Below are 19,862 nucleotides of genomic sequence, written 5' to 3'. Positions count from 1 at the left end.
TCATCACATTAGTGATTAGCTGGGTAAATAAACCACCATTTCTTGCACATTTTATTAATCTTCTAGGCGGGATACAAACCGCCATATAGTACGTCTTCTATACGTACTAGGGTTAGGAAGGGGTGGTGCTTCCGCACCCCCCTAACCCTAGTATGTATAGAATACGTACAACATGGCGGCACCCCTTCCACATGGGGGCCGCCATGTTTACGTACTGGACGCATAGCGTCCAGACGTGTCACGGCGCCTATGACGTCGCAAATGCGCCAGCGGCGCCTCGCGACGTCATAAAGGCGCCGCAAAAAGAAGCTCCGAAATGGAGCTTCTTTTTTGCTCCACGCGGGAGCCGCGCGGTTTGGCTGCTGCGGCTCCCTCGCGGAGCAAATGGCGCCGGCGGGAGACCGCCGCAAAGCGGCGGTCTGTATCCCGCCCTAGTCTGGTTTGTTCTGAGATGAAAATGTAAAATAAAACCTTGCCCTATGTAGGTTAAGGAATGGAACTGACAACAAAACTTAACAAGTAAACCATATTATTTATAACGCAGAAGCCGATACTGTAGATTGATATACTGACCTGTAGTGGTCCATGGCTCTGTTTCTTCAGTAGTGCATGGTATTGTTGATGTTGTGACTGGTGTAGTCTTAGTTGTAGTTGTTGTGTGAGGAGTAGTAGAGCTTGGTGGTGTGGTAGAACATATATTAAAGCAGCAATAAACACTAATTTCATAATCAAGACATATTGGTGCTGGACCTCCTGGGGTTTGGTCACTATTTTTACACAGTAGACCTGAGGAAACGTCACACACCAGCTTTTGGTCCAGTTCATGAAGTGGGATAGTAGGCAATTCTTTAGCTCTGCATGAAATATTTAGTGGTTGGGAGCAGATAGCCATGCCATTTCTCCTGATATTCACATAGGTTTCATTGTCACCTCCATTCTTGTCAGTATAGTCTGGTTTACTCACACTGATCCATTTAGACCAATGGCACATGATGCATGGGTCTGCAAGAGGAAAATGAAGCTCATTTTAAGAGAAATTGGCTTTACAACACTTTATAACACTTGTGTTACAAATTTGCTCACCTAAAGTTTGAAACAAAAATAAACAGAACCAAAGTGCATACAAATGTTTCCAAATTAGCGATCCCTTATTAAATCTCCCAACATTTTTGAACCTTTGTCTGCTGACAAATTTAGCATCTATGAGTGAAAATTCATCTACAAGTTGGATGAACAAATTGTTGTTTGAGCAAAATGAACAGAGGATGTTGATTTTTCTCTAGGAAATGTATTTTGAGCAAGTTATAAACTTTCAGTCAATAACTTTTAAGGAAAAACAGTGATTATTCTTTAAAATGTAGAATAAAATTATTTTAAAGGGGGAGGGTGAACTAAGAGGAACTTAAACAATTTGCATAATATATTTTATTGCAAAAACTACTTTTTTGTTTGGCTGGCTGTAGCTGTTATTGCTCAACTTTCAGCAAAGGAAAAAAGTTAATAGTCGTTATTTTCCAAATAAATACAAATACAACTGGATCTTAAGTTGTACTACTAGTTTTATTTTGCTAGTTATTATTTATTTATTATTCTGTTTTTCCAGTCAGAAATTAAGACAAAGTCCTCACTTCAAGTGCTTTATGAAACAGTTTTCAGGGAAAGAGGAAATCAAAAGTAATATCCATTTTCCCTAAAAACTGTTTCAGAAAGCACTTGAAATGATAAATTTCTGTCTTAATTTCAGACTGGAAAAAGCAGGTGACTAGGAGTGAAGTCACACTGCAGAAATAAAACACTTTGACAGCGCTTTAACTGCTATGACTCTATCCTGTGGAATCCTGGGATTTGTCATTTGGAGAGACACAAGAGCTCTCTGACAGACCAGGCTGAATACCTCATTGTATAACACATTGCTTGCTTCATAATAAATGTGCCCCTTTAGATAAACATCTTCTGGAATACCAGCAATAATATTGTGCACTTTCTTATTGCATGAATTTTTCTAGGAAATGGTTGTGACATGTAATAAAATGTAAGTTGCAGAGTAAAACTTTGCAAAGCATAAGCACACAGACAAGAAGCTGTATTCCATGACTTTTCCTGCAGAGATGTGCTGCAAAGCTACTTTACTAAGTAAATATGTTGTATTTTCCCCCCCTGGCTTGGAGATGTATGCAACTAAAAAGTCTCCTATTCAGTGTAGACGTGAAAACAGAAAGCATATATTGAGCTACAATGACTGAAGAGAGAACTTCAGAGGTACTAGACAGAGTAAATACTGAGTAATTCATCCTAGCTTGAAGACATACACAGGGAAAACACACCTCCTGTTCACCTTTTTAGAAATCTGCTCAACAGAAACATGTTAGACATAATAAAATCTTACTTCACCCAAATTTTGTCAGGCAACAGATCTCACATGTTCTCTCCTCCCTGAAGATAATACATTCTGGGATGAGTTTTATTTTAGTGGGGAAGAACAGAGTATTTTTAAGACTGTATCACATATGTTGTTTTTGCACTTACTTTGAGTAGTAGTAGGTGATGTGGAAGCAGTAGTAGTTGAAGTAGTGGTAGGAGTGGTGGTTGGTGTAGTAGTAGGTGATGTAGAGGTAATGGTAGACGTGGTAGTTGGAGTAGTGGTGGGAGTAGTGGTTGATTTAGTAGTAGATGTTGTGGAGGTTGTGGTGGAAGTTGTAGTTGGTGTAGTGGTAGTTGGTGTAGTGGAGGTTATGGTCGTTGTTGTTTCAATGGTGCTAGTTGTTGGTTTAGTAGTGGTAGTGGTTGTGGTTGTAGTTGAGGTTGTAGTTGTGCAATATGGTCGGCAGCAGTATACACTGATCTCATAGTTGAGACACTGCGATACATGCACCACAGACCCAGGAACCTGATCCTTATTGTTGCACGTCAGTCCCTTTGTAATATCACATTCCACGACTTGTCCCAAATCCTTCAAGGAGTAACCAGGAAATTTCACTGCACGACACGATATGTTTTCTGGCCTCTCACAAATAGAGATGTTGTGGGCTCTGATGTTCTCATAGGTTTCATAATCACCATATTCTGAGCCATATTTTGGGTAGCTCACATCAATCCACTGGGACCACTCACATATTTCAGAAGGCACACAGCTTGCTGCGATGATACATGGAAATAATATAGTGGTTAGATATGTGGTTTTGAAATCAATGTATTAAACAACCATAAGATATACGAATTTAATTATTGTCACCCCATAGGCATTAAAAATCTCCATTGTTATGGCAATGTTTGTTCAGGAATACATTTGATTCCACCAAGATCTCTTTTACCCAAACCAGTGATAACAGCTTCATACTACATGAAATGGAATGGTTCCTTACCACAGAATGCTGAGATTTCTCATTTGCTAGAGTAATGGTGCTCTCTGGAGAAGAAGTGTAAATACCTCACAAAACTACAAAATCTTGGATTCTGTAGAATGGGGTCATGATACTTAGAAGTGGTATTAAAGTGTTACAATTGTGTAGTGTGAAACAAATCAAGTTCTTGAATTTTATTACCATTTCTCTTTTGTAACAAGAGGTTGTCTATTCTGTATCACAAGAGAAAACTAAGAGAGAGAGAGTTTATGTCTTAAAATTATTTCTGCATTTGTGACATGCAGATATTAGGGGGAAATGATGTGGGTTTATTTATGTAGTTTAGCTAGCCCCATGGCCTGACTGCAAACACACCCAGGGGGAATGGAGATTTTTTTGCCACCTTCTTCTTTTCCCCTGAATTCCTTCTTTCCACTCCTCTACCATTTCTCAATGTGATCCTCCTTGCCCTTTTTCCATGTCTCTTGTTGCCTGTTTTTGCTCCCCAATTCTTTTCATTCACTCCTTCTAGCAGTTTTCAAAGAAGTAGACATTTCATTCCATTTGAAGTGGTGTGAAAATGTTTTCCCACATTTCTTTTCTTTTTCTCCCCTCACTCTGCTCTCTTCTTTTAGTGGCATCAATATTATTCAGCCATTCTGACTTTAGCACTTCTCAGTCATTTGGTCACAGAGATATCAGCATTACCACAACATTCCTTATTTATACTTAAATTTGAAGTGCCTCTCTGTTACGTGATAGAAAACCACATGCTTGATGAGAGAAAAAACAAATGTAGCATGTTTCCTAACAGATCATAGTAAGGATCTGGAACTTATCTATGAACTATCTCAGGAACTGCCAATCCAAACCATTTTTTTGGTGGCCATTCCATGGTGAATATAGCCAGGATATGCCTTTACACAGCTTAAGCTGTTGTGACAACTGTGTCCAATCCTAATAATATCAGGACATTTGTAATTTATGCCTTTGTTGCATGAAGACTGGGGTTTTTTTTTATGTTTATACACAGATTGGATTACTGGATTCTTTTTCTTTCATTCATTTTTGGAGGGGAAGAACAGAGTATTTTAAAGACTGTAACACATATGCTGCTTTTGTACTTACTTGTTGGGCCTGGTGTCATTGGAGATTGTGTTAATGGAAGGGAAAGAAAGAAAGAAAGAACATAATTATTCAGTAATTTTAGAATTGAACATATGATTGCAATCCTACATGCTGGGTCCTATATCAGAAGACACATCTTCTGTACTTATGCCATGAAACATTTGATATTAAAACCCTGCACTAGATTTGGCTACATTAAGCCCTTTTTAATGAATATATCCTATATAGGCTTTAGTATTTTTCACATTTCTCTGACATATTCATTCATCCATGCATAATCATAAATTAATTGCTTATTAATTACCTGTAGTTGTAGTTGGAGAAATAGTTGGGGTGGTTGTAGATGGTGTTGAAGTAGTAGTAGAAGTGGTTGTTTTAGTTGTTGTTGTGTGTGTTGTTGTAGAAGTAGTAGTTGATGTAGTTGTCGGTGAGGTGGAGGTAATGGTAGGAGTGGTGGTTGGTGTTGTCGGTGAAGTGGAGGTTGTAGAAGTAGTAGTTGATGTAGTTGTAGGTGAGGTGGAGGTAATGGTAGAAGTGATAGTTGTAGTAGTAGGAGTTGTGGTTGGTGTTGTGGTTGGTGAAGTGGAGGTAGTTGGAGTTGGAGTAGTAGTAGAAGTGGTTGTTGGTGTAGTAGTAGTTGTTGAAGTAGTGGTAGAAGTAGTAGTTGGAGTAGTGGTAGGAGTGGTAGTTGGTGTAGTAGTAGGTGATGTTGAGGTTGTGGTGGAAGTAGTAGTTGGTGTAGTGGTAGTTGGTGTGGTGGAGGTAATGGTAGTTGTTGTTTCGATTGTGCTGGTAGTTGGTTTAGTAGTGGTAGTGGTAGTGGTTGTAGTTGTCGTTGAGGTTGTAGTTGTGCAATATGGCATGCAGCAGTATACACTGATCTCATAGTTGAGACACTGTGATACATGCACCACAGACCCAAGAACCTGATCCTTATTGTTGCACGTCAGTCCCGTTGTAACATCACATTCCACTATTTGTCCCAAATCCTTCAAGGAGTAACCAGGAAATTTCACTGCACGACACGATATGTTTTCTGGCCTCTCACAGATAGAGATGTTGTGGGCTCTGATGTTCTCATAGGTTTCATAGTCACCATATTCTGAGCCATATTTTGGGTAACTCACATCAATCCACTGGGACCACTCACATAATTCAGAAGGCACACAGCTTGCTGCGATTATAGATAGATAGAAATAACACAAAGGTTATATACTTGGTACTGAAATCAATATATTAAACAATCATAAATTGTATGATATTAAAATGAGGTTAGTGATTGTCATTCCATGAGCTTTAATAGTCTCCAGAGTAATGGCAATGCTTGTCAAGGAATACAGTAGATTCTGCCATGGCCACTTTAACTCTAAACAATTATAGCAGTTAGATACCACTTGAACTGACATGGCTCCTTCCAGGATCCTTTGATTTCTAGTTTTGGTGGAACACTAAAGCTCTCTGTAAATGATGTTTAAATCCTTCATGAAAGTACAAATCCATGGATTACGTAGGATGGTGCTATGATACCTAGTGGTATCAAAGTATTAGAATATGTAGGTTGAACCAAACCCATTTCTTGAATTGTAGTACCAGTTGTACTACCAGCCATTTGTTCATGGAGAAATCAGCATTATCACAATGTTCCTAATCTATGTTTTAATTTAAAGTACCTTTTTGTTATGCTCTAGAAATCCACATGCAAAATGTCAGAGTAACCAAATGTGACATATTTCCTGACAGGGCCAAATGTAAGATCACATTAAGGTTTTCGAACCTATCCATGGGCTACTTGAGGTACTTTCCACCTAAACCACTATCCAGTGGCATTTTCATGGTGGCTGTAGTGACGACATACTTCACACAACTTAGGCTACTATACAACTGTGATCATTCCTATGTCAGGGTATTTGTGATTTATGCCTTTGTTACATGATGCCTGGATTGCAGAGTTACATCTAGACTGGATTACTGTACTAGAAGCTCTGTAGTATTAAGATTAGTTCAGTCTTAAAATGATATTTTCTTTCTTGCATTTTTCTTCTATACAGTACTTTAACTCAAAGACTATCTTCTTTCATACCATGATTTAAAGAAATAAATTATTAAAACAAAACCATCAGGGACCTGGTCAGTTATAAAGAAATGTCCTGGTTGTACATAGAGATATTTTCTGATTCAACCCTTGCCCAGACAGAATATGTAGAATTAAGCATGCCCATTTGGACTCATCACAAATGCTTCTTTATACTTTGTTTCTTTAAAGCATTATGTTCAGGAACACTACCAGTAATATTGTGTATATCTTGCTTCCTTATTGCAAGAGTTTTTATAGCAAATGCCCTATGTCATAAAATGTAAGAGATGGAGTAAAACTTTACTAAACCTACATGTACTAATAGGAAGCATATACTGAGCAACTCTGAAGAAGGAACTGTAACGGGACTACACAAAGTTAATATCGGTTGTTTCATCCTCGCATGAAGACATACACAAATAAAGCAAACACCCATTTATTTTTCTAGAAATCTCCTCAACAGAAACATAAAAGACGTAGCAGAATATTGCTTTATTCCAGTTCTGTCTGTCAACATGTTTCACACACTCTTTCCTCCTAAATACAATACATTCTAGCATGCATATTATCTGTGGGGAAGAATATAGTATTTGGAAATTATAACACAAATGGCACTTTTGTACTTACTCGTTGGGCCTGGTGTCACAGGAGATGGTGATAGCGAAGGAAAAAGGAAAATAAAAAGAAAGAAAGAAAATGATTATTCAGGTTTTTTTCCAATTGAACATATGATTGCAGGTTGCAATCCTATACCCCAGATTCTATGTTGTAAAAAAAATCTTCTGTACTTATGCCATGAACCATATGATATTAAAATCCTGCACTAGATTAAATCAAGCCCCTTTTTATGGATATATCATACACAAGCTTTAGTACCTTACACATTTCTCTGACATATTCATTCATCCATGCATAATCATAAATTAATTGCTTATTAATTACCTGTAGTTGTGGTTGGAGAAATAGTTGGGGTGGTAGTAGATGGTGTTGAAGTAGTAGTAGAAGTGGTTGTTGTAGATGTTGTAGTAGAAGTAGTAGTTGATGTAGTAGTAGGTGAGGTTGATGTAATGGTAGGAGTGATAGTAGGAGTAGTAGTAGGAGTGGTGGTTGGTGTTGTGGTTGGTGAAGTGGTTGTAGTAGTAGTAGTAGTTGATGTAGTAGTAGGTGAGGTGGATGTAATGGTAGGAGTGATAGTAGGAGTAGGAGTAGGAGTGGTGGTTGGTGTTGTGGTTGGTGAAGTGGTTGTAGTAGTAGTAGTAGTTGATGTAGTAGTAGGTGAGGTTGATGTAATGGTAGGAGTCATAGTAGGAGTAGGAGTAGGAGTGGTGGTTGGTGTTGTGGTTGGTGAAGTGGTTGTAGTAGTAGTAGTTGATGTAGTTGTAGGTGACGTGGATGTAATGGTAGGAGTGATAGTAGGAGTAGGAGTAGGAGTGGTGGTTGGTGTTGTGGTTGGTGAAGTGGAGGTTGTTGGAGTTGGAGTAGTAGTAGTAGTGGTTGTTGATGTAGTAGTAGGTGATGTTGACGTAGTGGTAGAAGTGGTTGTTGGAGTAGTGGTAGGAGTAGTAGTTGGTGTAGTAGTAAGTGATGTTGAGGTAGTGGTAGCTGTTGTGGAGGTTGTGGTGGAAGTAGTAGTTGGTGTAGTGGTAGTTGGTGTGGTGGAGGTAATGGTTGTAGTTTCGATAGTGCTGGTAGTTGGCTTAGTAGTGGTGGTGGTAGTGGTTGTGGTTGTAGTTGAGGTTGTAGTTGTGCAATATGGTATGCAGCAGTATACACTGATCTCATAGTTGAGACATTGCGGCATAGGCAGCAGAGATGAATCCTGATCCTTATTGTTGCATATCAGTCCTGTCATAACATCACATTCCACGACTTGTCCCAAATCCTTCAAGGAGTAACCAGGAAATTTCACTGCACGACACGATATGTTTTCTGGCCTCTCACAGATAGAGATGTCGTGGGCTCTGATGTTCTCATAGGTTTCATAGTCACCATATTCTGAGCCATATTTTGGGTAACTCACATCAATCCACTGGGACCACTCACATATTTCAGAAGGTACACAGCTTGCTGTGATGAGATAGATAGATAGATAGATAGATAGATAGATAGATAGAGCACAAAGATTATATACATGATACTAAAATCAATATGTTAAGCAGTCATAGAATATACATAATATGCATAAATACAGAATATATGCTTATCACTGCTTGAACCTTAATCAATCCTATGCTCATGGCAATGTCTGTCCAGGAATACCATTGATATCACTTCTCAAATTTTATTTACTAGCAGAAGATCTCTGATCTATCTCTCCAGTAATAAAAATGACATGAATCTCTTTTCTTAAGAAATTTGTTTCTGTGCATACAACACAAAGATATCAGGGAGTAATAGTAATAGACATTATTTCTGACTCGTTGTCTAGAGCTGGCTCACTCATCTGTCTAGAAATATCCTCATTTGGTCTGCAATTCCTCCTTAAGGCCTTCTCTCCGCGACATACACATCTTCACAATCCATTCATCATTGCCTTGCCTCCTCTTTCCACTTCCTCAGTATATTCTTCCTATCCTCCATTTTTAAAATATTTTCTGTTATTCATGTTCTTGTCTCTTTATTCATTGGCTACTCCACACCCTTCCTCCAGTTACCCTAATGTTTTTATTATTAAATTAACAGAATTCAGGCACCCTGATCTCAACACTGCCATTAAACAAACTGTGCCATAGATTTCATGACAGCCATGGCATCTTAATTGCACTAGAACAGAGGTATTTTGTGGTTTATACCTTTCTCACATGAAAGATGAGCTAGGGAATTGGCTATATCATAGGGGGTGGCGGTAGGATGTTTTGAATTATAATATACAGTATCTTTTGCTTTTGTACTTACTTGTTGGGACTGTTTCATCAGGAATTGCATCAGTGCAAGAAAAAGAAGGAAAGAAAGAAAGAATTTTATTTTTCAGCAATTATAGTATCATGTATTATATTATCCATTATATTATCAGATTGAGTTGCAGGTTGAACATATTTCCTAAGCAAAAAATCTTGCTGTTGTACTGTGAAACACCTGAAATTACATCTCTGCAGTTGGTATGGCTATGTCAATCTCTTTTAATACATATCTTATACAGTTGTCCCTCCATATCTACAGATTCTTTATCTACAATTCAACTATCCATGGCTTGAAAATATTCAAAAAATATATAAATTCCAAAAAACATACTTTGATATTGCCATTTAATATAAGGGTCGCTATTTTACTATGTCATTATATTTAATGGGATTTGAGAATTCACGGATTTTGGTATCCATGGCAGGGAGGGGTCCTGGAACCAAACTCATCTGATATCAAGGGCCCATTGTACATGTTTAGCCGTTATTATCTTTTACACTTCTGTGAGATGACCATAGTATTCTTCTGGGTCACTTTGCAGGGATGGGACTTGAAGGCACTCCTTTAGAGTGGCTCTGCTCCTTCCTAAAGGAGTGAGCCTAGAAGGTGATGCTGGAGGATTCCTGTTAGACTCCTTGGCCATTGGGCTGTGGGGTATCCCAATGCTCTTTTCTATCCTCCATGTGATTCAACATATATATGAAACCACTGGAATAGGTTGTCTAGAGGTCTGTGGTCCAATACCAATAGTATGCTAGTGATGACAGTCAACACTATTTCTTTCTTCCATTTAACTTCAAGGGAGTTGTTTCAGTTCTAAACCATTAAAGAGCTCTGAAACGGAGCTCTTCCTGCTCTGCGCTAAGGGCGCACTAGGCGCCCTGGCGCGGAGCGAGGACATCACTTCCGCGCCACCCCGTATAGAGGAGGCGCGGTCATGACGTCCTCATGGCTGCAGCCGTGTGGAACGGCCACCGCCATTTTGTGCGTGCGGAGCGCGCACTAGGGTTAGGGGGTGCGGAAGCACCGCCCCTTTCTAACCCTAGTACACGCTCCGCACGTACTTTCCTGCCCATCTGTAACGGGCCATTGTATAGAATTGGCAATAGGCAAGCAAATTGAAGCTCATTACAGATAAAATAGAGGTGCTCCTGGTCAGTCAAAAGGTGGATCAGGGAATAGGGATATAGCCTGTGCTAGATGGGATGAATACTTCCCCTGCAGATTAAGGGTCACAGTTTGGTGAAACTCCTCAGCCTTGAATCTGGAGGCCCAGGTTTCTGCATTTGCACATATAAAGACAGTGCACTGACTGAACCCATTCTTGGTGATATACCTAATCTGGTCGTGGTGACACATGCCTTGGTTACATCCCATTTGGGTTACTGTAATGTGCTCTACATAGGACTGCCTTTGAATAGTGTCTTGAAACTTCACGCGGTACAAAGAGTTGTAGCCAGGGGTCAGGCAACAACCCGGCTCAAACAGCTCCAACAGCTGCCAGTCTGTTTATGGACAAAATTCAGTGTTCTGGTTATAACTTATAAAGCTCGATACAGCTTAGATCTAGTCTACTGAAAAATCGTTTCTCCCCAAGAGGCTGTCTGGATCCAGAAATTAACAGAGGAGACTGCTCTTTCAGTCCCACTGCCTTCACAGGGATAACTATTGGAAATAATAAATGTTTTTATTTGTATACCGCCCTTCCTACAAGACAGAGCCTTCTCTTGTCTATCCCTAGATTTTGGAACTCTCTTCTCAATGAGGCTAGAATGGCCTCCTTCTTTCTGTCATTCCATCCACAGGCAAAGACTTTTTTTATTATTCAGAGAGGCTTTTAAAGAAAGGGCTGTAAGAGAGGGCTGCGTCGTTTTAAATTATCCTGTTTAAAATGTTTGGTTTTTTCTTTCACTTTTTACGATGTACTGTAAATTGTTTTAGTATGATTAACAGTTTAGTTCTATCTTTATTGGAAATGCACAATATATTTGTTGCAAGCTTTCAAAGCTCCATGGGATTTGTAATCATTTTAATTTTTAAACTGCATTGAATCTCAGTCTATGGGAAAAGGTAGGATGTAAATAAAGATGATGATAATAACAACAGTAGCAACAGCAGCAGCACCAACAGACCTATGCATGTATGCAAAGCAGTATCATAACTTATTAATTACCTGTAGTTGTAGTTGGAGAAGTCGTTGATGTGGTGGTAGATGGTGTTGAAGTAGTAGTAGGAGTGGTAGTGGGTGTGGAGGTAGTGGAAGAAGTGGTGGTAGTGGTGGTGGTAGTTGTAGGAATAGTTGATGTAGTTGTAGGTGAGGTAGTGGTAGTGCTGGGAGTGGTAGTTGGTGTAGTGGTAGGTGATGTGGTGGTAGATGGTGTTGAAGTAGTAGTAGGAGTGGTAGTGGGTGTGGAGGTAGTGGAAGAAGTGGTGGTAGTGGTGGTGGTAGTTGTAGGAATAGTTGATGTAGTTGTAGGTGAGGTAGTGGTAGTGCTGGGAGTGGTAGTTGGTGTAGTGGTAGGTGATGTGGTGGTAGATGGTGTTGAAGTAGTAGTAGGAGTGGTAGTGGGTGTGGTGGTAGTGGTGGTGGTAGTTGTAGGAATAGTTGATGTAGTTGTAGGTGAGGTAGTGGTAGTGCTGGGAGTGGTAGTTGGTGTGGTGGTAGGTGATGTGGTTGATGGTGCACATATAGGTGAACAGCAGTATACGCTAATCTCATAATTATAGCAGAGGTTCCAGAGTGTCTTATCTTGATCTTCATTTCTACAAATGAGTCCATAGGTAACATTACACTCCACTTTCTGTCCCAGATCTGCTAAACTTTCATCAGGTGCATTTTTAGCCCTGCACCGTATGTCTTCTATAGCTAATGGAGCTGAGCATATTGATGTTTTTTCTTTATTCCTTATGGCATCATATGTCTCATAGTCACCACCTCCTGGTTCATCCTTGGGATAACTGACATCATACCATTTACTCCAGTGGCAAAAGCATGAAGCTGCAAGACAAATTTGAAAGTCATTCTCCTGAGTTTAATTCAGTGAGTTCATCTGAACAATATTTCCATTATAAAATAATATTAGTTTGGAATCACCAAATTCTCCACTACCCACCAATAAAAAATTGTTATAAAGAATTTCCCAAACTAGAGAGCTGGAAAGAAAAATGCTCTTATCCTGAGACTCTTTAGCTCTATCTTCAGGGTTTCAGGCAGAAGGTCTACCACAGTCCTTTTACTTGAAGTCTCTTTTAACAAGATCCATTGACTGAACCCAAGAGTGTATATATGCAAAACATTTGCTCCATCCCTAAACAATGTCCCCACCCTAAATTCTGTTTTAAGACTTACTTGTTCCAGATGTAGTGATTGTAGTAGAGGCTGAAATAGAAGGAGAGAAACACAATGAGTTCTTCTGTTTCATCTTAAGTGTTTATTATTCAGTATTTTACTTAAACTGCTTTTCATTTTTATACTGCTTTTATTTAAAAAAAATAAAAGTAGCCAGTGTATTTTAACATTGTTGCAAGCTTACTTGAAGTTGTTGGGATAGTAGTGGAAGAGGTAGTTGAAAAAGTTGTTGTAGGAATAACTGTTGATGTTGTAGTACAGATTTCTAAATGAGGCACCATGGTGCCATTTAATGTGCAAATCCAAGTGAAGCACCATGATCCGTTTTTCTCAAAAACGCTGTCTCCCACATTGTATTCTTTGCCTTCAAAAACACAGCAGCCTGCATGGGGGGAAAAGAAACCAGCATGTTAAACGGTTCTGTCCAAAGCATAGCCAGAAACAGAAAATCAAAATACAATAATTCAGAAAGCAAATAGTGTCTTGTTCCATTATAATGTTAAATGTAAATGAATACTTCTTATTTCATCTGATTATGTTTGGCATATTACTAATATTTTTGACCATGGGCACATTATGTGTAAGTACACTCAATGGAAATATATGGGACTTACTTCCTATTAAATATGATTATGATTGAACGTTTGTAATGTCTAATTAATCTATGAAGTACATTAATGTAAGACCAAGGCATCCTTAGAGTTAGCAACAGCATAGTTTCCATAGCAAGACCATTCCTATGGTAAAGATCTTCACACAGGAATTAAATTGGCTATTTATCTGAAAATTTGCCACACAATCATGCTTATTCCCAGCCAAGCAGAACCCATATAAATGGCTAACCTCATATAAATTCTATATTCCAACTTTCTTTCTCTGGTAGCACAAGATCTTTCTGTAGGATATGGATTCTCATTCCACTAATAGTAATGATGGGCACTTAGTCAAAACATAACAAGACTTCAAACAAAGTTATCTACTTATTTATTAATTAAAATTATATCCCATCTTCTCTCTAATTAAGTCAGGTAAGCATACTTGGCTCTCCTCTGCATTTTGTGTGCGTGCGTGCCCTCAAGTTGTTTCTGGCTTATGGCAACCCTAAGGTGAACTTATCATGGGGCATTCTTGTCATGGTTTAGAGGGGATTTGTCTTCGCAATTCTCTGAAGCTGAAATAGTGTATCTTTCCCAAGGTGGGTTTCCATGCCAAGTGGGGATTCAAACTTTGGTCTCCAGAATCCTACTCTGATGCTCAAAGTACATCAGACTCAAAAACAGTGGCTGTCTTGAGAAGTTTTATGGCTCAGTCAGGACTAAAGCCTATATAACCCAATGCTCTGATTTACACACTTATTAAAGCTGCCATTAAATGTAATTTTTTTTATGATACAATGTGCTCTAGAATTATGAATGAAGGCTAGAATCATAAAAGATAACCTGCATTATACTCAGCGCTATTTTCACATAAAATGCATGGGGTTGTACTATGAAAAATTTTTTAATGATATTTGATAACAACAACGTGAGAAGTGCTTAATGGGTTTGTTTGTTTTTTCACTAACCCAATTCTTCTTCAGTGATACCCTTTGCTGAGGAGTGATTTTACAAAATGGAAAAGGTCTATTCAAGGAAAAGGTATAGGAGAAGCTCATTCTAAATAAGTCTTCAGCTGCTTGGAAAGTATATGTGAAAGTATTCATCTCTTTTGTTTTGTGTTATGAAAGGAGAGAGAGAGACAGAGAAAACATACCATCTTTAGGCTTGCATTGTACATGGATTCCTGAGACACATAAACTGAAATGGAAAGAAAAAATCAGGAATGAAATATTTGAACGTTTTATTTCCTATTTTCATCCTGCAATTATTTCTGCAGTGAGTTACAACACTGAAAGCCATACTATGATTTAAAATACATAAAAAGTATACAACATTGCCTAACAAAGCAAGTTATTCTCTTTGAAAGGGGCTGTTTTAGTTTCTGTGTTTTAGCATCTGGAAGCTTATTAATAGAATCAACCAGGAGTATTTGCCAGAGAAGGCAATTCCTAGATAGGATATTTACACAGGGTATATAAAAGATTTAGCCTCCTCTCATTTACAGTTGCTATGAAGAGAGCCTTAAACAGGGCTCTTTTGCTGATCAGAAGGAACAGAAAAGAACATAAGGAAAAGGATACTTATTTGGGTACTTTGGACCTGGCCATTTAAGCCTCTCCTAGTCAACACTTTACTACAAAAACAGTTCAACTGCACAGATTTTAACCTCGTAAAAGGTGATATCTTCATAGCTCTAATCAAAGTGGTTAGAAAGAAATAACTGGCAAATAGTTTAGCTTAGTTTTAAGTCATTCCAGCTTCGGAAATAAACAATGACAACAGCAAAATGTATAAACCTCTAAAACTCAGCCCCAGTTCCATGATGGTCATGACCATGATAAATAGGGATGTCAAATTGATATGTGGCAAGGAATTCAGTCAAGAATTGTGCATGGTGGCTATTTCACTTAAAATGACCTAGGAGTTTATGGCACTGCCCTTTCCAGCCCTTTTCCAGCCCCTTTCTCCTGAGCTAAGCATGGGATGAAAACTTTTAAATGCAGATTTTATCACACACCTCCATGCTCAGGCAAGAGGCATCCCGTACCCAGTCTGACATCTCCCACACCTTGCAAAGAATGGGAAAATCATGCCATGGCATGGAGGTGTGTGATAAAATCCATGTTTAAAAGTTTTTGTCTCATGCCTAGATTGGGAGGAAAGTATGGAAAGGGAAGTGTGATCAGCTCCCTAGTTAGAGTAGAAATGACAGATAGATATATCTCCTTGTTAAAGGAGACACCTGTAACATTCAGTATGCAACATGCCCAAATAAATATTAGGCTATCATTGTACAAATATTTTCCAGCTGAAAACAGGATTTGTGTTCATAAAATGACTATTTGCAAGCCCAGAAGACAGCAATTTAAATATCTCTATCTGCATAAATGCCTTCCTGCCACTTTAGAACTCTTTCCACTATGCATTTTTAACATACCATTCTTGGCACAGTTCTTTGGGTTCGTAGTTGGGTATAAATTCGCCAGGTAGGTAGCACATGTCTTTATAACAGCAGGAACACTGATCTTCTGTGACACATCTGTTTGTTCCATGATCATAGAAAGGGAGCTCTGGAGGACATTTTGGGTAGCAACCTATTGCCCAGAAAGATATGTTTTGTTAAATGTTTGCAGTAGTTGCTTAAAAGAGCACATAGTAAAAATGAATTCTTTTCTTTTCAGGGCAGCATGAAATTCCTCATCTCACCCTGAGGCCTGTAGAAGAGGGACTATTAGCCCAGTGAATGAAATGTAGTTTCTCCAAACTGAATATCCAAGAAAATATTCCCATTAAGAGCAAACATTACCACTAAGTGGCAATTTCTTACCTTCCAATGGTGGCACTGTGATGTTGGCAATATTATTAGGGATCTCGCAGATTAGAAGGTCTCGTCCACAAGGCTCATAGTGCCATTCACATACATCAGGAGAAGGGTTGTAGAAGTCACAATAGATTGCTAATAAAACAATAGATAATAATCAGAAATCAAGGAACAGATGTTATCTTGCTCCCATCTAAACAAAATGGTTGCATGCATTTCACTCACTCTGGAATCATTTCTATCATTTATGGAACTGAAAATCCTCTTTATTCTACTTTGCTATAAAACATTTTGATTTGAACCACTAATCCCCCTCCATGTAATTATGGTTCCACACAGACAGGCCAAAATAAAGTTGCTTCAGGTCACTTTGGAGGTATGCTGTTTAAATGCTGCATGCGTCCTAAGAGGCCGGAAGCCACACCAAAGCCACACTCCAGTCCTAGGGACTGCTGCATAGCTTTGGCGCAGCTTCTGGCTTCTTAGCATCATTTTAAAAGTATACCTCCAAAGTGACCCAAAGCAGCTTTATTTTGACCTGTCTGTATGGGCCCTTAGATATGGAACAGGAGATGTGACATGATGGAGAAGAATAGAGCTCCACACATTCACTGTCCCCACTCATGTCATCTTAACTCTCGCAAATCCCCACTTCTTCCTCTTAATGCACTGGAAGAATCATCTGTAAAGTGGATCCTGATATACACTCATAGTGCAGGATCATTCCATGAGAATACATTGAGAATGTTTCAAAAACACACTCAGACTATAGGAGTAAATCATATTTGGAAGGCATTTTGCACATGTACTGAAACATTCAATGGATTGGATGATACATGAACACATATCTCACAGAAGTTCACTAACAGCACAATCCTATACACCTCTATTCAAATGTTAAGTCTCCTTATTCAGATGACATTTATTTCTTAGGTTAATGCGTTTAGGATGGCAGCTCAAATAGAGCAAATTTGTGTAGAAGAAACAGCCATGTGAATTACCACTAGTTAACTGTGAGTTAATAGTAAAGCTGATGAGATGATAGACTGATGCTCATCAGATATGATGGAGACTATTTTATGTGACAAACCACAAGTTTACAGTAGCTAGCCAGCTAGAGGGCCTGGTGGATTCTTCTTTTCCCTGGATTCTTTGAAAACTGGGATTGTACATACTTGACCTATTGATTTTCTTCTATATCCATGATTCCTCACGCATAAATTTCATTTTGAAGGCATAATCAAAGGTGCCATAAACATAAGCCAAAGTTATATTCAGAATCTGTAGATATCATTTGAAATAACTTATTGCCTAAAATTTGGTTAATGAAATTGTATGATTAACATGGAAACAGATAAATTTACATATTTGGTGAAGGGGGAAATCTTAGATAACTTTAAAGACTGGAAACCTTTGATTGTACATTTGCAACATGACTGGGGAACAGGTTTTGTAATAGATTTGGAATAATTGCATGAAAGATAGTAATTATTTTAAGTTTATTAGATGTTAGAGTATGTAAGAGATAAATATTTCAATATTTATGATGTGAGTAAATAGATAGTGAGTTAATAACTATGAGGGAAGAATTATTATACATGGTCTGAAGTAAGAAATGTATCAATGAAGATATAAAGATATCACAGATGAGGAAGTATATTTTGTTTTGTTTCTTTTTTGTCTTTTGTTTGTTTCTGTATTTTTATATTGTGATGGTTTGTTTGTGTCTTAAATGTGGGAGATGGGGTGTCTATGGTTTTTTGTGTATCTACATATTTGTTTTTTAATAATAAAAAAAATTAAAAATTGGGGCGGCGGGGGGGGGGGGAGAAATGGCTTAGACAGAAAACTCTGGTCTGTTTTAAATATACAGAACTGGTTTGAAGGGTGGGGGCAATTCCAAGGGCAAGTTTTGTATCCCTGGACCCAAAGTGGGCCTCACCAGGATGAGAAATGTTCAAAAGTTACAAAAAAATAAAAAGTGGAAGTGGAAGGGAAGTTTACTTCCATTGCTATTGCTGTTGCTTAGCTCATAGGGTACTGTGGTCCCGGCAGCCTGTTGTATCATAAAACGACTACTCCTAGATGCCTCTGGGGTGGTTCAGGAATTTCAAAATTGATCTTGGGGAGTTGCACACAGCCGGTAGCCTATACCATGCCAACCCTGGTTTAGGTTGATAAAAATAATGTTTCTAAAAGAGTAACCAATTTTGTAAAGTAAGAGTTCCCTGAGTCATCTTATACAGTATGTAGGTATTTTATTCATGTTTATATACTCAGACATCTTTCATCTGGCAATACTCACGGCATATTTCAGGGGTCCTCCAGTTCACACAGGCATCAGCTTTAGTACATTCTTGCGCATAGGCAGCAACTGCAGTACAGAAGCATTCACAGTCCCCACCAGTGTCACAGGCACAAGCATCATGTACACAAGCATCATAGTATGGCTCTGGGTCCACCTATTAAAAAGTTACAGTATTACACAAGTGGGAAATTTCTGTGAATCATTTGTTACAGTGCCACTGCCCTAACATCCTCAACCATCCACAACTCTTACCTAGGTTTCCTCACAGTTGATAGCACACAGATATTTTGCTGTTCATGTTCACAGTCTATTTATGAAACAGTGATCTCCTCCATCCTATGAAGCACATTGGGGAACTTGCAATTGAGATCTTAAACTAGCAAAATCCTGTTTCTAGTCTGGTCCAAAACACACTGCAGAAATAATCCAATTTGAGACCAGTTTAACTGCCCTGGCTCAGTGCTAGGGAATTCTGGGAACTGTAGCTTTCCCTGTTAGAAAGATTTGGTGCCACAATAAACTACAAATCCCAGGATTCATGAGCACTGAGCCAGGGCAGTTAAAACTTTCTGAAACTGGATTATTTCTGCACTGTGTTTTGGACCTCTGTCTATAAAAGCTTGAATTCTGTTGTTAGTCTCAACTGGAATTTACCCACTGAAACAATGAAGCTTCAGTAATTGTCACTTTACCATGTTTCCATTAATTTAATGTTTCTACTCTAATTACTCTATTAATTTAGGCCAATAAATTTTATTTCAGAGAGAATTTTACAAAATACAACTGCCACAGCAAATTGAATTCTAGAGAGGATAAAGGAGGATAAATGGAAATCCAGCATCTAGCCCAGCACCGGGAGCACTAAACATGGTTTACCGTAACATCTCCCTCTGGTTTTTCTGTACCTATATATCCTTCTCTATGATAGCAATGTAAATCATCACTTGCTTTGTTCTACATGCAAAAACAAATCATTTCAAAACATTTATCCTTATTTAGTAGGAGTATGGAAAGGTTTGGCACATTTTTCAATTATTAAATTTTTAGCATTTCAAGATTTGGGGGTGGAAAGAAAGTTTGTGGGAGGGGGATTTATTTATTTATTTATTTCCATGTGTTTTGTGCAAATAACTTGGTTTTATTCAAAATCCCAAACTTATTTTGTGCAGAAGCCAACAAATAAATATTTTGCAAAACATCAGCCTCAGAACACTGGAGTCCAAATAGCTGAAGTCTGACTCATCTCTAAGCCCAAACTAATCAGCAACAATGGCATGTATAGGGAAAGAACTGCAGATATGACTAGTACAAATAGGGACTCCTCTTAAGCAAGGAAGACTG

The 19,862-nt window shown here is 38.5% G+C and overlaps 1 protein-coding gene across 1 annotated transcript in view; it reads right to left on the bottom strand.

Annotated features, from left to right (window-relative positions):
* MUC2 (mucin 2, oligomeric mucus/gel-forming) overlaps positions 1–19,862 on the bottom strand; it is an 87,271-nt gene that overhangs the window by 38,665 nt on the left and 28,744 nt on the right. The window contains exons 23-33 of the mRNA XM_089523094.1: positions 18,519–18,675; positions 16,220–16,348; positions 15,830–15,986; positions 14,546–14,589; positions 12,978–13,175; positions 12,794–12,823; positions 11,618–12,442; positions 7,486–8,610; positions 4,774–5,643; positions 2,527–3,135; positions 574–1,002 (exon numbers count right to left, since the gene is read on the bottom strand). Coding sequence (XP_089379220.1) covers positions 574–1,002; positions 2,527–3,135; positions 4,774–5,643; positions 7,486–8,610; positions 11,618–12,442; positions 12,794–12,823; positions 12,978–13,175; positions 14,546–14,589; positions 15,830–15,986; positions 16,220–16,348; positions 18,519–18,675 — 4,573 coding nt within the window. The remainder of the gene's footprint in view (positions 1–573; positions 1,003–2,526; positions 3,136–4,773; positions 5,644–7,485; positions 8,611–11,617; positions 12,443–12,793; positions 12,824–12,977; positions 13,176–14,545; positions 14,590–15,829; positions 15,987–16,219; positions 16,349–18,518; positions 18,676–19,862) is intronic.

This window comes from Sceloporus occidentalis, unplaced genomic scaffold, assembly GCF_023333645.1.
Source record: "Sceloporus occidentalis isolate IW3139 unplaced genomic scaffold, rSceOcc1.0.p SCAF_4, whole genome shotgun sequence".
NCBI lineage: Eukaryota > Metazoa > Chordata > Lepidosauria > Squamata > Phrynosomatidae > Sceloporus > Sceloporus occidentalis.
Note: the sequence above shows the minus strand (reverse complement) of the source record. Positions and strands in the feature narration are given on the sequence as shown.